This window comes from Falco peregrinus, chromosome 9, assembly GCF_023634155.1.
Source record: "Falco peregrinus isolate bFalPer1 chromosome 9, bFalPer1.pri, whole genome shotgun sequence".
NCBI classification, from domain to species: Eukaryota; Metazoa; Chordata; class Aves; order Falconiformes; family Falconidae; genus Falco; species Falco peregrinus.
Genome location: NC_073729.1, coordinates 8,986,563 through 9,013,837, shown reverse-complemented (window position 1 = coordinate 9,013,837; position 27,275 = coordinate 8,986,563). Strand labels below are relative to the sequence as shown.

Below are 27,275 nucleotides of genomic sequence, written 5' to 3'. Positions count from 1 at the left end.
ATCTTCTAAAGACCTTAATGTTAGATATCTACAAGATCCTGGGTGGGGTACTGAGTGCTCTCACTCAGAATAGTGCAATGATCAAAATAGTCATTGTTTTTTAGGTTACTACATGACCTCCTCATGTGATGCATACGCATACTAAACCTTTGTCTGTCTTCTGGTGCCCTTATGCTGTTTCCTGCTTTAATAATCAGGGCAGTGATGAACGGCTATAGCTAGTTTATGTTACCTCAAGAACTGAGTTTAAAAATAATTTTTTAAAAAAGGTTTTAAGGTACATTAAAAATGTTTGTGCTTTGAAATCCTATGACATCATGAACAAGATACTTTGTTTAATTTTGTGATGTTTTTGTAAACTTTAATATATGAAATATCTGCATGTTAAGTTCCAGACAGGTATTGGATTGGAACGTAGTGATCCATTCTACGTTAATCAAGAAGCAGTTGTATAAATGGGTGCACATTCCTAATATTAATCAAAGCTGTATTCCATGTGCAAGGAACCATGTGGACTTCATTCATCTTCTGTATTAGCACTCATAGGAATGTGGCAGTCATAGTAAACTTAACATTGTTTTGCTTCTTGTGGTTTTGAATGAGTCTTTAATCAGACCAAAATTGATGTGGCTTTATAAATCCAGTTGGGGAAACCATGCTTGGCTCTGTGTGAATTCAAGAAACTATCATAGTATTAAGAAATGTCTGAAACAGTTGCTTCTGCTGTGTTTGTGGACAGCAGTATTTCCTGTCATATGTACTATACGGTTTCAGTTTTCCAGTCTGTTCCCCTAAATGCAGTTGAGATATCTGAATATTGTTATTTAAGGTCTGGTGTCTCTGAGGCATTTTTGACCTGACATCTACGCTTGTTATCATCACCACAAAAAAGTTGCATGAGTAAAATGAAGGCAAGGTTAAGAATATTAAGTTTAACTTGAGAAAATCTAGTAAAACCAAGTAAATTATAGTTTGTAAAAGAAATTGCACTCAATTTAGAAATAAAATGTAGTGGAAGAAATCTTTGACGAAGCAAGTCGTCTTACTCTGTAACTCCTCAGTGCTGGACACAGCAGAAGAGGTGATTACCTCTAAGAGGACCCTGCATAGATGTGTAAGAGACCCATTGCTCAGCTGGGCTGTGCATGTTGCTTTGTAGATTGAGAATGTTTAACTTGATATTGCACAACTCCATTTGTCCTGTCTGAACAAGACCCATTTGTTCTTATAGCTGCCTGGCACTCATGTAAAACTTATTTTTCCCCCAAGAAGAAAGTGATTTAAGTGCTTTTCCTCCCTGATGATCTGTGACTAACAGAGTTTCTTGCCTAACTTCTGTTTCTGAACTCATAGGTGGACTATTCAGCACATAGCCCAGGTGTATGAATATTTGAGTATTCATCTTCTAATGGGCGTAGTCTTACTCGTGCAGTAAGAAGAGCAGTTTGTGTAAGAATGGGTTTGTTTCAGCCACTATGTTACTGCACAGAGGTCTTGCCCTAGTAAGGTTCCCATTCTGTCTGACTGGCTCACATGCAAGATTGGTGCCTGCTTACTAAATTGCAATGGTCCAAAACACTCTTGGAAATCTATTAGCTGTTATGAAAGACAACACTAATGAATTAACCTCTTTCAGAGTCCCCAACTGGGATCAGGCTGTACTTTTCTTTGGGACAAGACTTGCTTGACTTTGCAGCCTGGGCTCTTTTGAGTGCTCACCGTGCTGGGTTGCAGCAGACAGGCCCGTGCTGCCTGGCTTGGCCACATGCATTGTTGTGTGCCTGGCAGTGTGGGGTGGTATTAGCCCTTCCCTGTTTGGGTTGGCAGGCTTCCTGCTAGGCCTTTTCCCAGTGCCTAGGTCTGCTGGAATCACCCCAGGGCTCAGGTAGATCTTTTAGTTTATTCCTTTCCGTCAAATTCCTGTGAGGAGGAACGGAAGTGTTGGCTACTGCCCTGAGGAAGTGTTGGTGTTTCACTGGCAGCAGGATCCCTAGGAACAGAAAGTCTGGGGACACCGCACCTGCCAGCTCCGTATAGCCAGGCCTGGTCTGCGCCAGAAGTTAGGTGGTGTGCTGAAGGCACGATGGCTGTCAATGCCAAAACTTGTTAGAGCTGCTTGGTGGTAGGTCCCAGTGCTGTGTAGATCACTAGGCCATGCATCTCTCCTTTAGCCTTCTGGCTGATAGAGTCAGCAGCATGGGGTTTCTTTCTTCACTAAATGCACATATTTTTTCAACTGACGTCTTAGGATATCCTGTGGAAGACAGTCCATCAAATACCCGCAGGCTGAGGAGATGGTCTCCTCCAGGAGACTCCAGCCGGTGGAATGTGAACCTGGGCAGATGGATTAGCTGTTAGAGGGACAGATAACCTGGGCAAGAGAGGAATGGTGAAAAGTGTATGGTTCAGGCAACTGGCACAATTTCCTGTGGGAAAAAATCTTTCTTCCGGGCAATGCCACAGTTATTATGCAAAGTTAAAAATGGAAATATTTTCATTTTAAAATTGTTTCTCTGTGGTCCATTGAGGAGTCTAGAGTCAGTCACACATTCTTGATTGGCATACGGACTTCTTCTGAGCTCAGGAATAAATGTGCAGAGGCAGGCAGAGCATGGGTTCAGGCCCATCTCAGGTTGTATTTATGTATGTTGAGAAGTAAATGATAAAGCCAGTCAGGATGCTTTTCTGGAATCTGTGAAGCTCTCAGTCAGCAGTCAGATCATTTCAGATTGGCTTTAAATAAAAGTTAGTGAAAGTTAAATTGTGTGGGAAATCTGTCTGGAGGGGGGGGGGGGGGAATCAAGAAAAGCAGAGAAAGGGCAGAACTGAGACAGTTGAAGTGACAGCAGCTGCTGACAGCTACTGTGACCGCTTTGACAGCTAGAGCTGAAGCAGTCTAGAAAGTAAAGCAATGCGCCAGAAACATTGCTGTGGGATCTCTAAAACCAGGATGAATTTCTGAATGGGATCTTGCTGGTGGGCTCCTGTTGGGAGTGTCCTGCAGTCCATGGTCCCAGGAGCAGCTGCCCCTCCTGGGGAGGGTTTCTTATGCACCCTTCTGCTCTCTGGATCTGTTCCATGTCATGTTTAGGAAACTTTGAGCCCTTTCAATAGCTGGATACTTTTCTTGAAAAATATTTTTTGCACCTTATGAGGAGTTAGACTGATGATAGCAACTTGATTACTGTACTTCTGGAGGAGTATATAATTGAACCTTGTTACAGTTGACACAGAAGGAGACTGAAAAGTGAAACCGTGTAGTTACACACAATTGTTTAGCTGTTTTCCTCTGCCAATTGGAGTATCACTTCAGTTTGGGAAGAATCATCTTGTTTACTTCTGCACTATAACAGGACTGGGTTTGCGTGGGCCTTCTTCACAGTCAAGAGAGTGAAAAATTAACTATTATAAAGCCCCAAACCTGTCAGACCAGGCTTAGAAATTTTTTTTGGAGTGAAATCATATCCACACAAGTCTCGCATACAGGTTTGAGAAATCACTCAGGAAGCAAAATGTCCTTCTTTTGGTGTAGCCATCTCTCCTTGAAATTAGTGAAGGCCAGGCTGTTGTGGCGGTCTTCTGCAGAGAGGTGAGAACAGATGAATCTCTGAGCCATTTCCCATTATGTCAGAACTCATGAGAGAGGAGATGGAGCAATATGTCTCAAAGCAGCATTATTATGAGGAGTGTCAGGGCAGCCTAACCCAGGTGGGTGCCTGAGCAGTTAAATTAGGCAGGTGTGGACCTACAAGCAAGAACCTGAGTGTGAAGAGAATGTTGGCGGCTTAACCGTCCCTGTGGAGTCCAGAACAGGATGTCACTCCCTTTGTCCCTCCTGATAAGGCACTTTGCCTCTCCTAAACCAATTAGTTGTTTTGAATTCTGATGTAAATTGGACATAGTGCATGTCGTGTAACAAATGGGATGATTTAGCTGTGTTACTGAATCCTTCGCTGTGTGTGCCAAGAGCTGCAGAAATGATGACTGAGGTCCAGTTGGAAGATGTTCCAGCTTGACATTGCTTTCAAATTAGAACATTTGCAAAGTTCTTCCAGTAAATGTGGAAAAAGGTTAGAAAGACAGCGAGCTGATCTTTCCAGTAAAATCCCATCATCACATGCCACATTATTGCCTGTCATGCTTTCGTATTGCATTATTGTCTGTCATATTATCACCTCACAGCAAAACAGTTGTACAAATCTGGGGGAAACTGGAATTGCTGAGCTGCTATGAAGCTGAAGCAAACTTAGAGACATTGCACTCCTGCCAGAAGTGCTGTGCTGCTTGCTTCTTTGAGCACATTTTGGGTTTTCAGTCAGACCCTTACCAGGAGATCTCTGGATAGTTGTTAGTCAAAGTCAAGAGCTAGGATTAATACAAAATGATGGTGCAGGCAATGTTCAGGGAAACGTATGTTCCTGCCTTTTTCCACACCCCCAGTCTGCCTCTCAGTCTAAAAAGCATATGAGTTTTTGCAAAGTGTAATAGTGGCAAATTTAATAATAGACACTGTAGGGTAATGGCAGCCAGAGCACATGAAATCAAACAGTATCCATATGGGCCTGTCAAAGAAAGGCCAAATACTCCAGCTGTCTGATCCTATTGACAATCAGCCTGCTGCTTTGTTGCTACACTGGGATACACGGATTTCAGTTATTTTTTAATAATCATTTCATGCTTTATTAAGATCTCCATTCTTCTCTGTGTAGTCTGTCTCACTGCTATACCATCTGCTACAGCTTCTTTTGACAGTCTTTGTCAGCTTGATCGCTTGGTTCTCTAGTCAATGCTGCAGGTTAGTAAAACAGGGAGTAAAATGACCATGAGGCTGCTCTCCCAAATCCTAGTTTAAATACAGAAACTGTGTTGAAGTCAGCAGGGTTAAATCTTTGTGAATTGCAAGCAGTTTACGCATGGTGATGCTGTACTTTGCTAACAGTTGGTCATCAGATGTTTTCATGCACATGATTTTTGATTGAGTGTTAAATGGATTATTTTGGGGGGTCAGGTTTCTTACTCATTTATCAGCCATGCTAATTCTTCTCTATCTAACGTTTCGTTATGCTTACAACTCTAAGCTCTTGCAGTCCCTGAAGAGATAGCAGGGAGCTGAAAGTATCTGCAGTGTTTCTTCTGCTTGTGGCAAGTCAAAGCAAAACTGGAGAAGTTCAGAAAGCATAGGCTGTCGCTGACAGACTCCACGGACCAGAGCTCAGAAGGCCAATCCTATTTTAGACTTGTAATTCTGCGTGCTGCAGATGCTCTGCTACTTTTCTGAGGACATGGTACTGAGCTGGAAGGTGGTAAGATTATAAACAGGTAATGGTCTGTAACTTAGTACTGCTCAGCAATAGCTTTTCAAAGCAGCTGTAATGTGTCTTAGCTGTAAATTTATATTGAAGATATTCCTCTGTCTACAGATACCTGGGGTAAATTCCTCAGCTGAGATGCACAGTTGCAGCTTCTCCGATGTTGAGAGAGATCATCTACGTACTATAGATCTAAGCTCAGATACTTGATGAGAGTGTGGAGATTTTGTGGGTTTCATCCATTTGATCTGAACATGCTCATACACACCCCAGTGGTTGAGCTTTCCTCCAGCGCTGGCAGTATGAATCTCCGTTTGTGTAATTTTAGTAATAAAATAAATAATGCATACACATTGCAATGAACACACCTGGATTCTCACCACGGACTAGTTCTTTGGACTTAAGTGCCCAGAGATGCTGGGGAGCTGTAAGTCTGCACAGCCCATGAATCCCGTGCTGTTCCCTCATGCGGTGCTTGCACTCAGAGGTTCATTCCCATTGCTTCCTCTTTGATCGCAGCAAAAGCAGAATTCCCCAGCAACCCTCCTCTGCTTGCTTCTTCCTTGCCCAGTTGTATTTTATCTTAATTTTTGCAAGGGCTTGTGTGCACCAAATGTACGTGTGCTGGATGAATTGGGCTATATCTACAACAGAGGTCATGGGCAGAGGGTAAAAAAGGTAGTTCAAGGATGTGTAGGTGCCGTCAGGGGGATTACGTGTGGGAAGGAGTAGGTGTTGCACCTTGTGTCTGTGGGTACAGTAGCACTACAAAAAGTTGAGGGGTTAGGTGCCACAAGCATCAGCGGTTCTTACAGACTGCTCACTTGGGTGTTTCCCCTTGTCTGTTATTCAGTCCTGATTCTGCCTATCTGGGCCTCTTTTTCTGCCCATTTATTGCCACTATTTCCAACTCCTTGCCTCTGGAGTTATGTGCTGCTTTTCCCCAAGTCTCTCTTCAGATGACAGCTGAAGCTTTCATCTCCCAGTTCATTAGAATGTAAAATACATTAATTGCCCTATATTTTGTGCACATGCTCTAGTGTGTGGGAGATACACGGTGTTTTATTTGTGAGTTGCTAACTGTCTGTCTCAGTCATACAGCTCACGGGCCTGGGCTTTCTATGTAGCCAGCAGGCAAAGCAGTAGGCTCGTAGCTTGGGCACTCAGCATCACCGTCTGGAGACAGCAGCTCCTCTGTGAGCATTGGCTCCTTATTCAGCACCCAGCTTAACACAAGTTGGTGAGCCCTTTCCCTTATTGTCTACCTGCTCTTTGATTCTTCTCACCTCCTGGCAGTGCAAAAGGCAGGAGTTATAATCAGCACTCAGTGAATCACTTCATTCCTCTGATAATTATTCCTCCCATCTAGAAAGAAATGATGCGTTTCCCTGCTTTCTGCCATTTATAGAGAAGTGTCTGCCTGCATTTTTTTTTCCCCTCAGCCTTATTTTCGCTCCTTTCTCAGCATGAGACAGGCTTGCTGAGTCTGCTTCCCATTTGCCACGTGTGAGAGGCTGAGCAGAGGAACATTGTGTGCTGCCTCGGGACACAGTGGGGCTGACTTGCAGAGCATCACAGAGTGAGGAATTGCAACTGCTGGAGGAAAGTCGTCGATGCTTAAGCTGAAGGCACTGCATTCCTCAGGATTTTTCTAAAGATCACTGGTTATTTTATCTTTTTTTTCTTTTCTCTTTCCCCTGTGGACCGATCATTAAATTGCATGTGAGATCTTCAGAAGATAAATGTCGTGTAGATAAATGCCCTGTGTTAACTCAACAGTTCGGTACGTAGAATTCAAGAGAGTGGGAAACTTGAAAAAAATGCTTATAAAGGGAACAGATTTGGAGGCAGGGATGATGATTAGAGACAGTAGTTAACAAAGACTTGCTATTCCATGTGACCGTATGCATTCTGGAGATTTGATTCAGCTTCCTTTGAAGTCAGTGCTGGTCTGCTGTTGCCTTGTGCGGCAGTTGGATCAGCTTCATTAAGACAAGCCTGGCCTCTATACTGCGTAATGCTTCTCCTTTTGGCTTCCAATAGAGACATCCATATGGAAGGAACAAGGATGTTCCTTGCTCTTTCATTCTAAATGTGTTTTGCTTTTGCAGCAAATCCAAATGAATGCAAAAGCACTGCAGCTTGTGAACATTCTCTGCCTGGGTCTTGGGACTAGAGGAGTGATGGTGTTGAGGAGAAACGCAGAGATCAAAGCTGCAGACCTCTGAGCCAGCCCAGCTATGGGAACTTTCCTCATTTTTGTGCTGCAGCAGTAGCGGCCACCACTGCAGCTCTTCCTCAGAGCCTCCCACTGGTCTGGGACCCACACCTGCTGGTGGCTACTACTTCCCATGTCTTTCTGCCATGGCAGGGAGTCACTGTGCAGTCAGATGGGGTTAAATGCTGCTCTAAGGCAGTTTACTTGACATCTTGGGTTTCCTGTCACTTGTACAGAAACCAGACTGTCTGGGCTGCCTAATGCTCTTTTTGTGTATCTGGTCTTCTGTGTCTCATCTACCAGGAAGAACCTATATACTAAAAAATATTGGTTGTCTAAGGTTTGAAAATTGCTGAAGACCTAGATGAGTAAATTATGTCTTCTAGTTCACTGGGCAAACTAAATACTTGGTTCAAATGGCAAATCAGCAAAACCAGGTTTCAGATTGAACAGACTATTTCATTATCAGAGATTTGGTATGGAATGTTATTCCTTAGAAAGAAAGAATAGGTGAGGCATATTTGGTCTCAAGGCATCATTTCAAAATGAAAAAAACCTACCACGACCCTGAAATAATTTGATTTTTAAGCAAATGAGAAAAATAAAGGAAATAGGGGGCCTTAAACAGCAAACCAGTCATCTGAAGAAGCTCTCACAGCTCTAGGGAAAGGGTTAAAATCCCTGTGGTGTCTCCAGTGACCTCCACTTTACACTGAAGAGGAATTTGGCCCAAGCTTTCTTTTGGTAGAAAATGAGTCAGAAAAGCAGCCTCGGCTCATGGTTCCTTGCTCCTCCCTCTTCTCTCATCCAAGACTTCGCTAGGCCTGTTTCTATACTTAATATTTTAGGTCAACATTAGCAATGTTGAGTTTAACTGGGTTCAGGCTGTTTTACATTGTGTCTTGGAAAGAGAATTACTCTAAAAGTTATAAATGCTTTACATTTTAAAAAAGGTTTCTTTTCAACTGATGGGCCTGTTCCTTCTGTGGAGTTTGGATACTGTGCAGACTAATGCAATAGCATTTGTTTTCGTAAGGAAGCATATGTTTAAGCACTGTCTCATGTAGCTGGGCATTTTGAAATCTGTTAATCCATTCTAAGCTTGACCTATACTTGACTTGGGCTTACAAGAAATTTTATTATGCTAGTACAGTCCAATTAGCTTTGAGTAAGTAACTGCATTTTGCAAAGTTGGCTATTTATTGTTATGGTTATCATATCTGGAGCTCTAGAGTTTACAAGTAACAGAATCAGTGTGCAATATCTATTTATTTTTCTTCCTACAGAGTGAACCAATCAATTCCATAGTCCTCCCAGGACATTTGTAGCTTTAAATTTTTTTAGGAATATTTGTTGCTTAAGATTTATCCTGTTCATTGCATTCATCAAAAGCACTTTCTTCTAAGGACTCATGCACCTGAAGGTGTTCTTTCCATTGACTGTGATGAGAGTGCTGCCTCTAGAATCAGATTCCCTCTGGGTAGAATAAGCAGCTGTGATTGCCAATTCAGACATCCTTAACGAGCAGCAGTTATTCAGGCATCTAATTAAAATAAAGCTAAAACATTCACTCTTGTGCTTACATTTGACTAGAAATCTTATTATGATGCGCTACTGAAGCAAAACTGTATTTTTACTTGTATTGTGAATAAGTGAACTTGCTAAGCAAAAGCTCTTATGGCTATAATTGATGAATCAAGCAGTCTCACACTTCCAGGCTTACCAATAAAGTAGAAAGCACAAACTGCTGTTGTTGTAAGGAAATGTAACATTCTGTCTAGAATAAAAAAAGGATAGTCAAATGAGCAGGGTATTAATAGATGCCTTTCTCTCACTGAAAACACCTATGCTTCAGCTCCCATCTCTGTAAAAGTGGTGAATATTTTTTTGTAAAAGTGTGAGCAATAAACCACGCTATATCTTTCTGTCCTCATTTGATGCAGTAGGCAGGAAAGCCTGAATTTCTTGTATTTAATAGCTTGTATTGCAATATATATTGTACTAATCCCATGAGTTTTAAAGTCATCTTTAGATATAAAACCAAAAGCAAGTTGGTTCAAAAGCTTTGAACTTCCTGTGTGTTTCGAGTTTCTGCAAATTCAAGTCTTCAGTTTGAGTAGATCACTTTTTTGGGGATGATTTTCTGTGTAAGATGGTTGGGAAACTGGAATGACCCTGTGTTTGAAAAACCTGAAGTTCTAAACCAGTTCCTTATTATGAACCGTCTGGAGAAATGGATACAAAATGTTCATTTTACTGGTAGTACTCATTCATTTTTGTGTTTCTTAGTTCATTAAGAGGTTTAGTGAGTTCAGGAGTTTTGAGAAGAGGATGGTGGATTATTCTACTGTTCCTTAGGCTGCCAAAGGATATTGGATCTCATTTAAATCTGGACTATAAATTTTGGTTCTGGTTTTCAAATGCTAAAAATTCCAAGTTTGCAGTCTGCTTTTTGATGTATTTTTCATTTGTCACATTTAGCGTTTAACTGTTCAAGTCTCTATATATTACTGGATGAGTTTCCTTCTGGGAGATATTAATTTTGCATAAATTGAAGTGAACAGCTGCTTAATTAAAAGGCATAATGTGTTTTAAAGAACATTTTGAGGGTGCAGTATGGTTGAGGCAGAAATTCTTCCTTCATCTTTTACATTTCCAACTTCTCTCTTGGCACTGCTGAGCCAAAGTTTTTATTCTTTTTTTTTTTTTTTTTTTTTCCCTCAGGGGAAGAGAAAAATGAAGGTAGCATGAAATAAAAGTTGTCTTATTGTGTGTAAGGGTGGTATGTTGAGAAGAGTTATTTATTGCTATTCATTTTACCTTGCAAGGGGCTGCTATAGATTTATAAAATCTACTGATACACTTTAAAGTAGTTATGCGCCTTAGCTTTTATATATCAATAAATTTTCCACAGCTGCAGATGCTCAGAAGCACGTCTTGTGAAATCTTTGCATTTTATTTAAAAAAAAAAAAAAGGCAGTAAAAAAAAACACCAAAGAAACTTGTGGACCTCATAGCCAAGTTCTCCTCCAAATACTTCCAGCTGCAGCTAGAGGGATGAGTCATGCTGAAAGCCGAGGAGCTTTTCTAAAAGCCTTTCACTTGGTTCACATGATTTTTATTTTTTTTTAACTTTACATTCCTGTCTGTTTTTCTTTTCTTAAAAAAAAAAACAAACCCCACAAAAAAAAACCAAACCATGAAGGCGAGTCACCCAAGGAAAACCCGTATGAGGATGTGGAGCTGAAAGGCCGTCACGCGGGCCGAAAATCCCACCAGCTCTCCGAGAATTCCCTGGATTCTTTGCACAGGATGTGGACGCCGCAGGACAGGAAATACACATCACCTCCCCAGGTAATGGCACGGCAGTGCCCGGCGCTCTGGGCTTGAAGCTTATTTAAAACTTTGGCAAGAAAATCAGCCATGGCATAGGAGGAAGGCCAGCCTTAGTGAATGAGAAAGGTTATCAGGAAGACTAGTGTGATCAAACGCAGCAACCGTTGCAGGCAATGCTCTTGGCAGCTGTAGCTCAGCTTCCCAGTGCTGCGCTGCTGAAGCTGATGCCTCTTTGTGCCGGCTACGGCTTGATACATTTAAGCAGCTTCCTTCAGCTGGTTGGTTGTGAGCTGAATCTGGCCCTAAATTATTTGTGTGGCTGCACCTCTTTGTGAATTGCCTCTGCATTCACTGCTGGGCTTTTTAGTAGGGAGAGGAGGGAAAAAGTCTTGCCCACGTATTGTGACGCAAGGCCTATTGTGACTTTGCTCATTTGAAGTACATAGCGTAGTGTGTTTTATAGTAACATGGAGAATGCCAAGTATGCCCCCCCAATAAATAAATGAATAATAAAATAATCAGAAAAACCTGAGTGTCTGCATTTAACAAGGCTGTGTAAGTTGTGTTTACAGCATAAAGTAAAAGACCAGGAACCCTGCAGACTTTCCATTTTGTGGTGAATTTTCCAAAGCAGCAGTCTGTTTTTTGTGAATGCTGTGAAATGCCAGGTGCTTTGTTGTTTATGGGATCATTGTGTTCATAAGGAAAAATGTAAATTCCATCACATACTTAATTTTGAGATTCAAAATGCCTTTGAAAGGAACTTCAGTTTGCACTGAATCAACAGAAAATTTGCAGTTGAACAAAAGGTTACAACAATTTACATTTTTGCCTTGTAAAGAGACCTAGAACAAAACTGAATGTATTTTCTTTCACTTATTTTGTGTGCGTGTGAGCATTGCAGTCCAGGAGACAAAAAAAGTATTACCAGGATTCTTAGTATGCACCTAGCACATCATTTGTAAAACAGGAGACTTTTCAGCAAAGCTACTGAAAAGGGAGCAAGTGGAAAGTAGTAATCAGGCAGAGTAAGGAGAAAGAAACTGCAGCCATAAAGATAATCTCGTAGTGAGTGACATACTATGCATAACAATTATTTTTGTCTCTGTGTGTGTGAACAGGAATTGTGTAGCATCTAGAAGATACAACAGGGTATACTACTAGGGTAGGAACCATATATAGGTCCATAGTAAGATACTGTCCACTGTGCGCTGTTTTACACAGGGTGACCAAAGGATATACAGATTAAAATGACTTCTGTAAAGTTGCTCAGTAAACAAGTACTCTCTGGTATCTTTGCAACAGGGCTGTATCTTTATTGTGGTAACTTCTTACTGAAATTCTGCCAGGATTTTCCTGCCAGGAGTCAGTCCTGCCATAATTGCACTGTCATTGTGCTGATATTTAAAGCAAAGAGACACTAACAGCAGGCCAACTATGGGTCTGGGTAATTCTTCAATGACCAGAAATAGAAAAGTCTCAATTTCCTGAAGAATGGCAGCTTTGGCAATGATTTATCACCCAGTTTTTCCATCATAGCAACATAGCTGGATTAGCAACATGACTTTTGAGTCATGGATGCTGATAAACAAGATGGAAGAGATCAGAAGGTCAGCAGGCTTTCAACAGTCGTCTTGAAAAAGAATTCCTTTCATTAAAGTATAGACTGCTGCAGATTTTCCTGGCATGCTAACCTGTGGTAAGCAGAGACCTCAGAAACACTGGCTTGTGGTCATTTTGAATCCCGCTGTATCTTCTCCTTTCCCATTTGTTATTTTCAGTTCTTTAAGTCATCAGGTATAAAAAAAATGCTTTATTGATGACATTGTATTTGTGATGCAAAGCCCACAACACGTACAGAAACACTTATGTTTAATCCCAGATATGATGGCACTGTAATAAGCACTCCAAGTAGAACAAATAGGACATTGATTACTGAAGGTTTATAGCTCATAATACTGCTAATAGAATATTAGTAAATGCCAACTGACAGCTGTTTGACGTAATAGTACTTGTTTCTAGATGTGCTGGTTAAGCTTCTTGCAGTGTTTGTGTTTGGGAAGAGGAGGCAGGGACCCAGCCTCGCCAGCCTGCCAATTAACTTTCCTGAGAGCTGGGCAGAGCTGCTCAAAGGACTGCTCTTAAAGAGGCCCATTTTTTTATAAAGATAGCTGTTACTTGGTGCTTAATCCTGTCAGGGAGATTTTTCCCTTCCCTCTGTAATAAGAGTTTGGAGTTTGAAAGGGAGTTTTTGGGGGAATGCAAGACAAAGCTGTTACTGTGCTTCTGCACACTGGCGGATCTTAAAGCATCTTAACACCATGGAAGTACAGCAAGCTTGATTATCTACTTTCTTTCTCTAGGATAAAATAGCGACTTTGATGTAATTGCTCCTGATTTTCACTACTGCACATGAAAGAGATGGATCAGGCCATTGGGTCAGTGTTCTGATATCAGCCGAGCCTTTAAGTTAGGTTTGAAGGCCTGTAATGTTGATGTGATGTGGGTGCATGGAAATGCACCACAGCAAAAAAGTAGTATTGTTTTCTTTGAACTTTAAAGTCTTAGATACTGACCCCTGTCCCTTCTTTTTGACCTTGAACCTTCTCTTTGCACATATCCAGCAGAGCAGTGGCTTACCTGGTGTGGTGTCCTTGTGTAGCCACCACCCGCTCACAAAGAACTGCTTCTGCACTAAGTGTTGCTGAGGAGGTGAAGAGCTCAAGCTGTTCTTGTTCCTGCAGCTACCTTCGAAGCCCAGCAGCCAGTCGCTGCGCGTCGGGAACTGGTCAGAAAGGAAGAGCCACCGCTTACCACGGCTGCCCAAGCGGCACAGCCACGATGACATGCTGCTTCTGGCTCAGCTTGGCATTCCCTCCTCCCCTTCCAGCCTCAATGAGGACAGCCTGAGTACCACAAGTGAGCTTCTGTCTACACGGCGGGCAAGGAGAATCCCAAAGGTACTGGCAGGGTGATTAAACTTATGCTGAGGATAGGTCACCTGTCTGCAAGAGCTTGCAAATTTCTATCCAGCCTTTAGCCATCACTGAAAGCTGTTTTTTTGGAGTTAAAGGAAAATTGAAATCAAAACAAACAGTAACTCTCAGGAGCCAAGGTGTACTCCTTTTTTACATAGAGCTGTACTGTGAAAATCCCTTCCCTACAAGTGGGTAACTCTGCCCTAGGTCCAAGAGTAGCAAACATCTGATTGCCATCTTTGCACAGAGTTGATTTTAAGCCAATTCTTTTTTTCCACACTTTGCTTTAAGCTCTGTTGGCCAGAGCATTGTTGTGTACCTCACTTTATGATTTTGAATGAGTGATGGCCAAGGAATTATTATTTATAACATGCAGCAGCATCTGAAGTGGTTTTTTTCCCCATCATTTGTTTACTGGTCTCAGGAAAATAACTTTGTTGGCCTAATACAGTTCACTTCATTTACTCACAACCTATCCCATCCTGAGGACCCTGATGTCTGATGTGTTTGAAGTAAAAATTAATTTTCCATTTTTCAAGGAGTTTCTAATTCAAAATGGGATGTGAAAAAAACCCAAGCCCCCAAACAACAACATAAAAACCCAGCAAACCTTTTCTAGTACAATAGCAACAGAGACAGGGAGAATAGCCAATATATTTATTTTTGGCTTGTGAACAAAGTTGATTTTTACTGTATATTTAGCTCTGTTCTTATTAGAAAGCATATTTTAAAGTATATGACTGTAAATACTGTGAGTAGAGGGAGATTTTTATGTTCCTGTCAATTAGTCTGAAATTCTGTTTAAGCAGGAAACAAACAAAAATAAGGAAATTACTCCTACATCCTTAATTTACTATATTTTTACTTTCTTGGAATATACTGTTTTACTGCACAAATGAGCATACGTCTGTGAAGAAAGTTAAGAGTGACTTAGAGAGTAACTTACTGCTTGGTTTTGAGTAAAACTTGGAAAGTTTGGCTGTTAGTTTTGTATCCAGCTTTCTTTTTTTATTATTATTTTTATTTTTTATTTAAGGAACAGACCTATTCCTTGTGTGAAATTATGTTTTCAGCATATGAATATTCATAGTTTTATCATAAATCTTGTGATAATTTCTATTTTTGATCACTGTAGCCCCTAGAATCATGTATTTTAGAGAATCTCAGGGTTTTTTTGAGAAAATGTTAGTTATTAGAGGGAAGACATCAAACCTGAGAAACTCCTGTTCGGTACCACCCCCAGCTTTGTGAAGGAATATCCAAATGCTTTAAACATCTGGGCTTTTCTTACCACAGTGCAGGTATTTTACCCCCATTGAAGTAGCTCAAGCAGAAGAACTGCCAAGTAGCGCCGCACAGGGAGTGAAAAATCCCAGCAAGGCCCCTCACTCCTGGTTCCTGATGCCTTGTGTAGTGCCCACATGCAGGAGTTCCTCTGCCAGCACACGTGGGAGCCGGGCAGGGTTTCATCCTGCTGGTTCTGCTGTGGTGCTGTGCAGGTTCCCAGCAGGCAGAGCCAGCAGCATGGCCACAAGCTGAGAAATTCTAGCTGAGCCTTACTGGTGGGTTGTACATGGCTCAGTCAGCATGTAGAGGCAAAATCCCTGATACTGCTTCACACGGGAAAACAAGTGAGGATTTTAATACTTAAAACTGTTCGTTCTGGGCCAGACCTGCTTCCTCTGTTGGAGGGGTCTCATGAGTTTTTGTTCCAGTCTGTGCTCTGTTACTGACTTTCTACCCTGTCTATGGTGAATTAGTTTCACTGAGTTTATTTCTCTCTGCAAGCTGAGATCAAACAGCTTCTGCAAAATGTAGCATGGTTCTAGGAGTATAGCTGCTATGGAATGATACTATTCCTGACCCATAAAACATTATGAAGATTAATTGCTACATATTTATGGCACTACAGAAGTTATAATATTCGGTTTAATTACGAATTCTTAGTAATCCCAGCTTCCTGTTGAAGGCACTAAACCCAAGTTCCCATTAATATATTCCATCTTCTCAGATATTTTTGGATAGGCAGTTGTCATCTGCATTAGCCCTTCTGAGGGAAGTCAGAAAGATGATTACCAGGAGTTAAAATTCTGGCTAGTGCTAGTTAAAGCCAGCTAAACCCAGCGCTAGTAGCTAACTTCAAAATACTCTTGTAGATAAGAGTAAGATTGGAGACAGTAGATAGAGCACCTGTGAAGTAACGTAAGTACAGCATGAGTTGGAAGCGGGGGGGGAGGAGGTGTCTGTATGGGCCTGATCCTCAGTATGGTACAATACAGCTTCAAAGCAGCTGGGTTGCTCTGTACCTGAAAAGGCTTTAAGAAGTTAGGACCATCTCTTCAGAGAGGTGCCAACACATGTTACTCTTATCTTCAAAATAAAATATGTTCTTAAGGTTCATGAGCGTTTGGCGAAGTTGGATATGGCTAATGGATCGCTTACTAAGAATGCAAATGAAGAGAGAAACAATAGCATAGAGAGGAATGAGGGTGGTAGAGGATAACAACTACCTTTGAATCCTCAGGCTCATTGTGCTTTTATTGCTAATGTCTGTGAGATTTTTGAAAATGAGATTTAGGTTTCTGAGTTATTTTTTAAAAAATATATCCGTAGGTAAAGGAATGAGTAAGTCAAACAAATGGGATTCAAAATAAGAGATAAGTAATGCATTTTGAAATAGTAAAGGCTTTGCGGGGTTTGGCTGGCCTATCATCCATGGTCAAATTCTTTGTTTTGATAGATTAATTAAAAGCCTCCTGACAGAAAAGTGTTTGGTCTTACTGATTTCTCATTTTCTTGTTTTGCAGCTTGTCCAAAGAATCAATTCCATCTACAGTGCAAAAAGAGGGAAAAAACGACTGAAGAAACTTTCTATGTCCAATATTGAGACAGCATCCCTACGAGGTATGACACAAGCATCAGGGTTCAGTGAATCCATTTGAATGTTACAGGATTAACAGGTTCCCTTCTTTCCTCCACACCTACCCTGGGCTCAACTTTATTTAGAACTTTCTTCTGTGAACAATGATACCTTTCTGTCTGCAAGAGGAGAAAACGGGGATGAGCTAAAAATAAATGGGATTCTCAGTGTTGTCCATCGTATTAATCCCCTGATCAGCTGGACTTATCCAGCTTCTTCTTTAGTTCATATTTCAAGTAATTTGCATCTGTATGTTTTGTCCAAAACTCAGTTTTGACCTTGTAATTCATTCATGCTTTTTCGTGGCTTGTGAATGTAACTCAGACTGCACTTCAGACTGCTTCTGAAAAAGCAGGGGCCAAAGAGAAATTCAGGCCATGTCTGCAGTAGGGAGTACAATAGAGCTTTAATGTGAGTACGCCTCAGAAATAGGTCTTGTCATAAGGTTACTTTTGCATGTTATTCTCACTTGGTTTGATGAGTTCTGGTGGTTGAGAATGTTGCCCAGACAGGGAAAGCTTATAAGCCGTACTTTAACTTCTCAAGTGCTCTATAACTTTTTTGCAAAAAACCCTGAAGTCTGAAAAATAAGTGGAAGGGTTAAAATCCATTTTCCAAATGGCACGTTCACTTCTGTAGCTTAACATAGATGAGGGTTTAGTGCAACCACTTGCTGTAGTGGAGAATGAATTTTGCACTTTCATCAAAACAAAGCTCTTATTCTCAAGCAAAATTGAAACTTTTTCCAAGGAAAACACAGTCTAAGGAGTCATTCAAACTTTTTATTTCAAGTTATTTTAAAACTGAGGGAAAAGCATGCATGGATCGCAAGGCTCGGTGTGAGACATGATTTCTCCCAGTTTCACCACAGTAAACCAAGTTTATGTTTACTTTGGTTTTACATTAACTGATCCCTCCTCTATCTCCTCTGCAGATGAGAACAGCGAGAGTGAGAGTGACTCAGATGACAGGTTTAAAGGTAAGGGATTAGCCTTCAATAACTTCTAGTCAGCCACCATCACAGACCTTATTAACATACATTCTCCTGCTACTATGCGTTGTTCCTGTCCATGGCCTGTATTTTCCTTCCTGAACTATGCTAACTCCATTACTGCAGAGCTCACAAAGTTTCCAACACAGGAGCCTGAATGTGGAAAGCAAGGACAAAATGAGCTGTGAGGATCTAACAAGGATTTGGCAACTGTGTCATATAATGAAGAACAGGACCTTTGATAGACTTGCTTTGTCAGCCACTTCACAGATGCTGATGTTTTCCAGACTGACTACTGGGTGCAAACTTAGAGGGATGAGATTGGATAAATATTCTCTCTTCTTTATTCATACACTGCTTTAAGTGTTTACTGCTGTTTGCTGTTGGAGGTAAGGTTCTGGGTCTGGTCCAGTGTAGCAGTCCTTCTAGTCTTTTATAGGTCTGCAGTCTCCAAATTCTAGGAATTCCTTTATCAGTGCACAGCACCTGCACAAACTCTGCTTGAGCCAGGCCAGTAAATTAGTCCCTCATTTTCAAGAGTCCTCATACACAGAGAGAACTATAAAAAAGTTGAAGGCAGCAACAACAGATTTTTTTACTAAAAACCCATCATGATGTTAGCAAGTGAGGGGAAAAACCCCAAGACTGTGGAGCTGTGGTTATAAGATAAAGGGCAAGCACTCATGTCTGTCCACTGCAGAGGTCACCTGTTCATGCAGGAAAACTTGCTGGAAAAGATTATCTTAGGGAAAAGGTTTTTTCCAGATAGATGGTGGTAAGACCACCCAAAAAAGGCTCTGCAACATAGTACAGTGATCTGTGGAAAAAGACTCATAGGCAGGTACCAGCCCAAAACTGCTTTCAGTTCTGTTTCTCTTTTGTGTCAAAAAATGCAGGGCTTGCTTTTGGTCATAGCCCAGGAAAGGAGACAGATGGGGCCTGGCCTCTCTCTTGTTACTGGGAGGATATTCTGATTTCACTGGAAACTGGGAAGCTTTCTCCCCCCCTTTGTTGTGGAATGGATGATCTTGATTCTGATGGCTCCCTAAGCAACTGCTCCTGCCTGACCTTATGTTTATGTTGATGTTCTCAGGGCACCCTCAGCCAAAGATCCAATTGTCATGTGTAGCACAGCCGGATTCACTGGGTCCGCATTTGCTGGGGTGGGATGGGCTCTTTGTTTTCACCTTTTGCAAATATAAAGCACTGTCTGGCGGTGTGGGGCTATCTCAAAGCAGGACAAGGTAGGTTATTTCTTGGGATTTAGCTTCCCTAGTTGTGCAGTCACACCAAGACCCAAGTACTTTATCAAAATTATTTTTAATTTGTGTGTTGTTGAACCATTTTAATGACAGCTGGCCATCAAGGGGTTTCCCTTTCTTTCTGTCAATTAATTATTGCTGTGATTGAGTGCTTGTGTTGCCTTATTTTCCTACCACAAGGGACAGTCTGCCTTTTGCAAACTGAGCAGTGTCAGTGAATACAGCCTTAAGAGATTGACATGTGCTGCTAATAATTCATTTACCATTGCACAGAGGTGTCCTGGTGTGAAGAGGTGGGGAAGAGCACGCAGAAAGCTGTTTTTTCTTAGTTGTTTTCACTTATTGGTCTACAGAACTGGTAATGATGTTACTGACTAGTCTGCCGTACACATCTAGCAACAAATCACTGGATCAAGGAATACCTTTGAATCGGGACTGGAGGTGACCATGAATCTAAGATTGCCTGTCAATCAAATTGGCGCAAGCAAAGCAATTCCACAGGAGGCAATTCACACCTCTTTCCTTTCCTTCCCCCTTCCCTGGAGATCGTTCCATGGCTTGTATGGGCTATGCCTGTGCTGTGGAGGAGAAAATAGACCTTTAGCTGTTCTTAGCATAAAGCTGTGTTACATAGGACAGGTCACAGAACTGTTCTTCACCTACATAAACCAGGTCCAAGTCAGGCCTGAGATGTGTCACCCTGGAGGCCGTCATGCATTTACACACCCACACAAGGGCTTATAATCTAGTCTTATGTGTGAAGGAAAAGCAGACCTTTGGCAGGGTAACAATTATGAGCTGCAAATTATTTCAGTGACTTAGTGTTGCATCACTTCAGTACTTGGAGAGAGTTTTGATTTATGGATGCAATTAGTGAGGGAGGCTAGAGTATGAAAGTTTGCTTTTGAAAGGAGAACATGCTTGGAATGATATACCAGCTAATTGAAAGCCCTTTGTGAATGACTATGGCTTACACATGTGCATTAGAGTCCCAGGTAATGATCTGGTGGTATTTTTTTTTCTTTTCTTTTTTTAAATGCTAGCTCATACCCAGCGTCTAGTACACATCCAGTCAATGCTGAAGAGAGCTCCAAGTTATCGCACCCTGGAGCTGGAGCTGATTGAATGGCAGGAACGGGAGTTATTTGAGTATTTTGTGGTAGTGTCACTGAAAAAGAAGCCGTCTAAAAACACTTACCTCCCAGAAGTGACATATCAGTTTCCCAAGGTAAAAGAAAAATTCTTACGTGCGGTTCATTCTAAGATCAGTAAAGTGAATAAGTGGGAAAATTAATAGAAATCTATTTTTAAATGTAGTTAATTCAACTTTTGTAATTGTTCCAAAGTGATCTATTACAAAGGGAAGGGCATAGAGAAGATGACTGAAAGCTTTGCCTATTTCAAAATATGTGTTTTCCAGTTCTGGAGTGTGGCCTGATGGTAGGTGCTTTAAAGACTGTGTTTAAATTTGGTTTCTGATTATTTCACTATTTACTCATTTTGGCTATATTAAGATTTGTTCCAAAACCCACTGAAGTCAATGGAAGGGCTTTTGCTGATCTATGGCATTTCTCTTGTGTTCTTGCAGCAGAAAGGAATTTGAATTAGAACTATATTTTAAGTGGCCATTGTGCAACAAGGGAGTTTTGGGCAATTTTTTACAAAATTGAAAAAAACCCAGAAGTGATTATTTCTATTGTACTAGCATCTGTAAGCCTGTCCTGGGGTCATGCCTCACTCTGCCAAGCACAAATAAAGAACAAGCTGATGGGCCCTTGCTCTTTAGAGCTCATTAGTAACCCCTCTCCTGAGGGGTGCTGTGAAGCTGGCGCTAACAGTAACTGGCTGAACCTCCGTTTTCTCCCCCACAGCTAGAAAGACCAACCAAGCAAATGCGCGAAGCAGAGGAGCGTCTCAAGGCTATCCCTCAGTTCTGCTTTCCTGATGCCAAGGACTGGCTCCCCGTCTCTGAATACAACAGGTAAACCCTCCAGCGCTGCTCTGCTGCACAGTGCTGCTGGAGCGCATCTGGAACAGCCACAGCCTTGCCAATGCCCAATTAAGGAAGTAGCAGCTTGAGTCTTGGCCACTTCAGGCTCAAGCAGCTGTAGTTAATTTTTAATTTTTTTTTAAGTTCTTCCCTGTTTTGCCTGTCTCACAGGCCTGTGTGGCTGAGGGGAAGAGGTCTGAAGGTTTCTCTCAGTGCTAAACCCAGAAGCATAAATGGAAGTATTTAAAATAAATCTTAAAAAGGACAGGGCTCTGCCCACCACCTGCCCTAGTCATTTACCCCAGAATGCTTGTCAGAATTGCAAGACACCTCTTCATTTGGCTCAAAGCAGTACTGTTCTGGGAACTTTTTTGGAGCTGAGTTCTGTGCCAGCAGAGGAGCCCTGTCTTCCTTCCCTCAGAGATGAATGGCTACAGAAGGGCAAGGGAAGGGAGAGCCAGGCTTGCATTTTCTTTTTCATTCAAAAGAAACCTCCAAAAAGTTATCTTTTTTCCCCCCCTCCATTGATGTCAGAACCTGTTGATCTGAAGGTATAGAAGAATAGGCAGACAGGATAGATAGATAGAATGCTTTATGTTGGAAGGACCTTTAAAGGTCATCTAGTCCAACACCCCTGCAATGAGCAGGGACTTCGTCAACTAGATCGGGTTGCCTGTTCAGGCTGACCTTCAGTGTTTCCAGGGATTGGGGCGTCTACAACCTCTCTGGGCAACGTGTTCTGTTTCAGTGTTTCACCACCCTCTTTGTAAAATATTTATTCATTTTATCTAGTCTGAATCTACCCTCTTTTGGTTTAAAATCATTACCCTTTGTCCTGTCACTACGGGCCCTACTAAAAAGTCTGTCACCATCCTTCTTATGAGCCCCCTTTAAGTACTGAGAGGCTGCAATCAGGTCTCCCCAGAGCCTTCTCTTCTCCAGGCTGAACAACCCCAGCTCCCTCAGCCTTTCATCACAGCAGAGGTGCTCCAGCCCTCTGGTCATCTTTTGTGGCCCTCCTCTGGATCTGCTCCAACAGGTTCATGGCTTTCCTGTGCTGAGGATTTTAGAGGTGGATGCAGTACCCCAGGTGGGGTCTCCCCATATTCCCCTAGAATATTAGATGGCTTCTTAAGATGCGTGGTTTGAGACGTGTAAATGAATTAAGGCCAGTTCAAGAGTGTGTCTAGAAGGACTTTCAACAATGACAGGGAACCAGCATTCACCTGCAGGAATTACAAGAATATGTGTGGAACTTTTTATTGGCTTACGTATGGCACATGCAACAAAGCCCTCTTATATACTGTGTTGCTTGGCTGTATTATTCAGTATGTGGAAGCACCTGTATAGTGAGTTACTGAAAACACTGAAGAAGCGGACAGCTGTGTGGGCAACATTGGTATGAGAAGCACACAGCCCTGCTTACATAGCAGTTCACTTCTGCTGCTGCCACTCTCCTAGAAAGGCCTTTTGTGAAACAAGATATCTCTCCCATATACAGCTATAACTGTATAAACCCTGGTATTCCAGCACGAAGAAAAAGTGGTTTGTATAATGCTATTTAAAACTTGCAAAGCAGTCAGGAACATTTCTCAGTCCAGACCCATCCCTTTACCTGTGCTGTAATTGTAGCCTTAAACTGTTGTTTTATTTCTCAGTCACAAATGGTACTTATGCTAGACAGGGGTATAAAATGATCTGGATTTTGGACATCTGTGTTGTTTCTGGATTAGAAAATCATTTCTCTACTCTTACAGAATATCTAAGGTTCTCCCTTTGAGAGTAAAGCACAGTCCAAAGACAGGATGTAACAAAAGGCAAGGGAGATACAGCATTTGATACTGCCCTCAAAATCTGATTCTTGTGTTCCTTCTGAAGTACAAAGAAACTGCCATGTCACTGAAGTTCAGCACCTATCTCTTCTTATAATGAGATAGTTAGATTGTCCAAAACCGTGGAATTTGTCTACCGAGTATGTCCGGATGATAGGCAGGGGATAAGACGACCCTGCAGTGGGTAGAATCTCTCAGTGGATAAAGCAGTATCCCTTTCTAAATGATCTACCTTGTAGCTATGCTGTACTTTGATAGTAAGATCTGGGCAATTTATTTTCTTCTAGTGAGACCTTCTCTTTCATGCTGACCGGGGAAGATGGGAGCCGGCGGTTTGGTTATTGCAGGAGGCTGTTGGTAAGTACATCACCTTCACCTCAAAATGCAGAATTCTGTTAAACAATATCTCAAAACTACAGTCTGAACTTTGAGGGTGTCTCTCATGGTTTTTAAAGAAAATAGAGTTGCTCACTCTGAAATTTAGAAATGTGAGGAGCTCAAGTACAATAAGAATTTGTAATGGCTGCCTCAGTCAAATAGATACCAGGTCTTGCACGAGATCCATAAGAATGTGAAAAGTTTCTTGGGTGAGCACTTTTAAAATTCTGTATATTATGTGCTTTCAAGCAGAATCAGAAATACTACAACACTGCAAACAAAGGCAAATGTGGTATTTCTAAACATTTGTGAGTAGTGTTTATCTCTTGGACAGCTGCTTACATCTCCAAAGTATTCTGCCAGCATTGCCTAATCAGTCTGCAGCAGGTCCATGATGTAGGTAAATAAGCCTCCCTGTCGAGTAGGAGGGCAGCAATGGTGGAGAGCATGCCACCATCACCATTTGCTCAGGACCATGCAATAAGCTGATGCCGGTGCCAGGAAGCCTAGGTTCTCAGGCTCCTTTTCAGTCCTCGTGACCAGGGCTGGTCAGCTGGTGGTGTGGGGACTCAACTCAGCCCTACCAATTTTGTCTGGGCAGCAAAGCATAAAGCAGTTTGTTGTTCCTGTGCTAGCCTGTGCCCGTCACCTCTTGGACAGGTCTGGAGCTGGTTGCAAGTGACTAGATGGGGAGCCATGGCTCCTGTACTATCCACGTGACAGTTGCCTGCACTTGGTTGGACAGCTCATGTGGATATTGGATGCTGTGGGAGCCTTTTGCATACTGTGTGTGAATGTCTGCAGCAGCATTGCAAACTTGTTAATAGGTACTCCCTGTTTAAAAGAAAGAGACACTGGCGCTTTCCCCTCCCTTCGCTCTCTGCATAATTTCCATCTTTCCAAGCAGGGAGCACTGGCCTTCAGTAGCTTTCAGTGGCTTCCAGTAGACAGAGTAACTCGCTGTCATTAGAACAGCACCCTCCATCCTGCACGTTGCCCGTACCTGACCCTGCTCTTCCCCTGTTCTTTGTCTACAGCAAAGCTTGTTGTCGTGCAGACAGCAGATGCTCTGTCTGGGAGGTATTGCTGTGTGTGGTTCCTCTATTTGTAAGAAGTTTCATTTAAAATAACATAACAGAAAACTTGTTTATCAATTCTCAGGCGGTATTTGCCATAGGTAGCATCAAATAAACTTGCTTACTCTGTATAACACAGTGTGTAAGTGTGGGCCACAACAAGGTTTGTATGTGGAAAGGAAATGTCAGTGAAGGCTTGTGTTGCAGTAAATCTGGAGCTGGTTGGGGGCAATTCAGATATTAACAAGTGAAGCACCTAGAAGGTATTCTTGCAGGTGTAAATAAGCGTAACAAGATGTAGAGCAGAAGTAAATTCAATTACTTTTTTATCTGTCGTCATTTAAGAAGATAATAAGGTGTATTTGGAAAAAAACCCAAAACCTCAGAAGATGTTGGCTAGAATTAAATTATGGAATGTTTTCACTCTACCTGGTAAAGGTGGTTTAAGACTTCTATATTTCTGGGAATGTTAGCAAGTTTGGAATCATGCACAGAGCTTACATTTGTGAAATGCAAAACAGTTGATCCTGGACCAGGCTGAGACTGAAATAATCAGCCACAATAAAAAAGGTGTATACACAGGGACGTTTAATTAGTTTGTCAATGAAGTACTAACTCAGGCTTTTTTTACTCACTTAAGGCTCAGTGAAATCCACGCTACATTAAAGGCAACATAAAAATAGAATCTTACTTTCAGCTGGTGCAGAAGGCAGGTCAGCGTAGTAGGAAATACCAGGAATAGAATTAAACCAGTACTACACATTTCTATATAAACAGTGTTTTGAGACAGCATTGGAGACTGTTTTTATCCTCTATTGGCTATGGCAAAAATCAATCAACAGATAGCGAAAAGTAATTTAAAAAAGGGGAAAATAAGTACTGTCTTGCTAAATCTATCTAATAATTTAAAGCCAGTACTAAAGCTGATCTGCTGCTGCCCTGGAAGATCACTTGATTCAGGATGTTTCATCTGGGTGCAAAACCTGAAGTGCAGAAGCTACATGTCTCATCTCACTGGTACAGCCTACCCAGCAGAGGAACGTGGAGCGATACCAATGTACTTTACAGGCTTGTCCCTTTCTGGGGCAAAACCTGTCATGCCTTGTGACAGCAAAACTGGCACAGTCTAGAGCTTAGAAAGAAGGAGAATTTTGGAAGCTGCAGAGAAACATCTCAGCATTTCTGTCTGGGAAAATGGCAAAAGTAGCAGAAATCTACTGTTATTTGGACCCTGTAACCTCTTTCTGTGTCCTGCTGGGAGAAATGGTGGAACTGGGGTTTTTCCCTGAAGTGCCTTCTCCATAGGACTCAGTGCTCATAAAGCATACCAATTTCTTGTCCCCTGCAAATGTCCGTGCATGGTTGGAACAGCCTCACTGATGTGTACCTCAGTGATATTTCTATCTACAGTCATGTGCATGCTTTCATATTTTATATAGGCAAATACAGAGTTTGTACAGTCAACAAGGAGCAGGTAACCTCTGCAGACACTGTTTATATGCCAGAGGCTTGGGCTGTAAAGCAGATTTTTGTATTTGGCTGTCCAGTTTCCTGAGCAGTTTCTGAAAGCTTCAGTCAGGGTGGCTGTGGTGCCCAGGAGTGCACAGCATCTCCTCCGATTAGTCCCATGCCTGACTCACAAGTTCTGTCAAAGGCAATAACCATAATTCAGGAACTACATGGAGTTTTTGGCAAACATTATGTAAGAGAAAGGTGGGGCCATGCTGTGTAATATAAAACCATAAGAAAACCCTAAAGTCATTATAAACCACTCTGCTTCAAGACAAGCCAACTGCTGTGAGGCTAATTCCTTAGAAAATACTCCCCAGCTGTCCTGGCGAGTGATGCTCTTGTAATACCCAGCAAGAGGTGTCTCACACCTTCTGGAGCCTTTGGCAGTCCTTGGCAGCAGGCTCCATGGCTGGATGGGCTGACCAGCCTGGTCCCGTGAGTATGTCTGTCTTCTGCAGAGGCTGGTGTTCCGATTCCTTTGTTTGTGAAAGGATTACTTCTTTGTCAGCCTTGTTCTCCTTTGGCATGCTGCGATACGAACCAACTGCTCCAGTTTTTCTTTTCTGCCTTCAGATTTCAGATTCTTCCAGATCTTTTTTTGGGGGGGATGTGCGCTAAAACCCTGCCAAAACTGCCTCAAGGGATACAGTGACAATTACGTTCTGTTTGTACTACAAATCCTGTACAGTATCCCCTTTAAAAGTATTTACATTGTTTTGTTTCATTTTGGAACAGGATTAGAATGGAATGTAACCTGTTGTACCTCAGCAAACAATCGCATTTCGGTAGACAGCACAAAGTTTTCCAATTACATCTTGATATTTAGAAGGCAACCATGTAATATCTTTCCTAGTGACTTGATGTGAGAAGTATCCATCTTCATATAAAAAGAAATGGGCCAAAATATAGCAGAGATATCAACTGTCATTACTGTGCCATTTTACAACAAATAAGATGTTTTTCTTTAATAACTCAGCTTAATTTAACTTTCTTTCCCATGCTAATTAATCCAATGCTAGGCTCTTTTCTAGAGCTGTTCTTGGGCTGTGGCTCTGTGATATGCACACGTGGGCAGCAAACAGGATTTGAACAGTTCCTGCTGAGGGCTTTACCTCACCTGGCCAGGCACAGCCCTCTCCAGTGGACATTACCATGCCCCCAGTACTATGGGGCAGCGACCTGCATAGGGGCAGAAGGGAGAGCAGGAGCACAGGCACAGCAGGAGCACATTGTGGGGAAGGAACAAGATTGAAGCTGCTGTAACATGCATTGTAAAAGAGAGATTTTTAATTTGCTTTAGTGTGTAATTTCTTTTTACTAATTGCCTTGATTTAATATGTTAAAAAATTGCTTTCTAAAGGGTGCGACTGAAGCCTTAGCTCTTCCATCGCTGTGCAGTCCCACAGGTTTGTTCCCAGTGAGAGCACAGTGGATACACAAGGGCCACAGTGGTGAAAGCAGAAACCACCTCAG

General features: G+C 41.9%; 1 protein-coding gene across 9 annotated transcripts in view; it reads left to right on the top strand.

Moving 5' to 3' along the window:
- Nucleotides 1-27,275, top strand: part of DENND2B (DENN domain containing 2B) — a 178,849-nt gene that overhangs the window by 113,264 nt on the left and 38,310 nt on the right. For all 9 annotated transcript variants that reach the window (XM_027778347.2, XM_055813737.1, XM_027778348.2 and 6 more), the window contains 7 exons: nt 10,733-10,881; nt 13,608-13,823; nt 16,649-16,745; nt 17,696-17,740; nt 20,058-20,242; nt 20,886-20,995; nt 23,124-23,193. In XM_027778347.2, the coding sequence (XP_027634148.1) occupies nt 10,733-10,881; nt 13,608-13,823; nt 16,649-16,745; nt 17,696-17,740; nt 20,058-20,242; nt 20,886-20,995; nt 23,124-23,193 (872 nt within the window). The remainder of the gene's footprint in view (nt 1-10,732; nt 10,882-13,607; nt 13,824-16,648; nt 16,746-17,695; nt 17,741-20,057; nt 20,243-20,885; nt 20,996-23,123; nt 23,194-27,275) is intronic.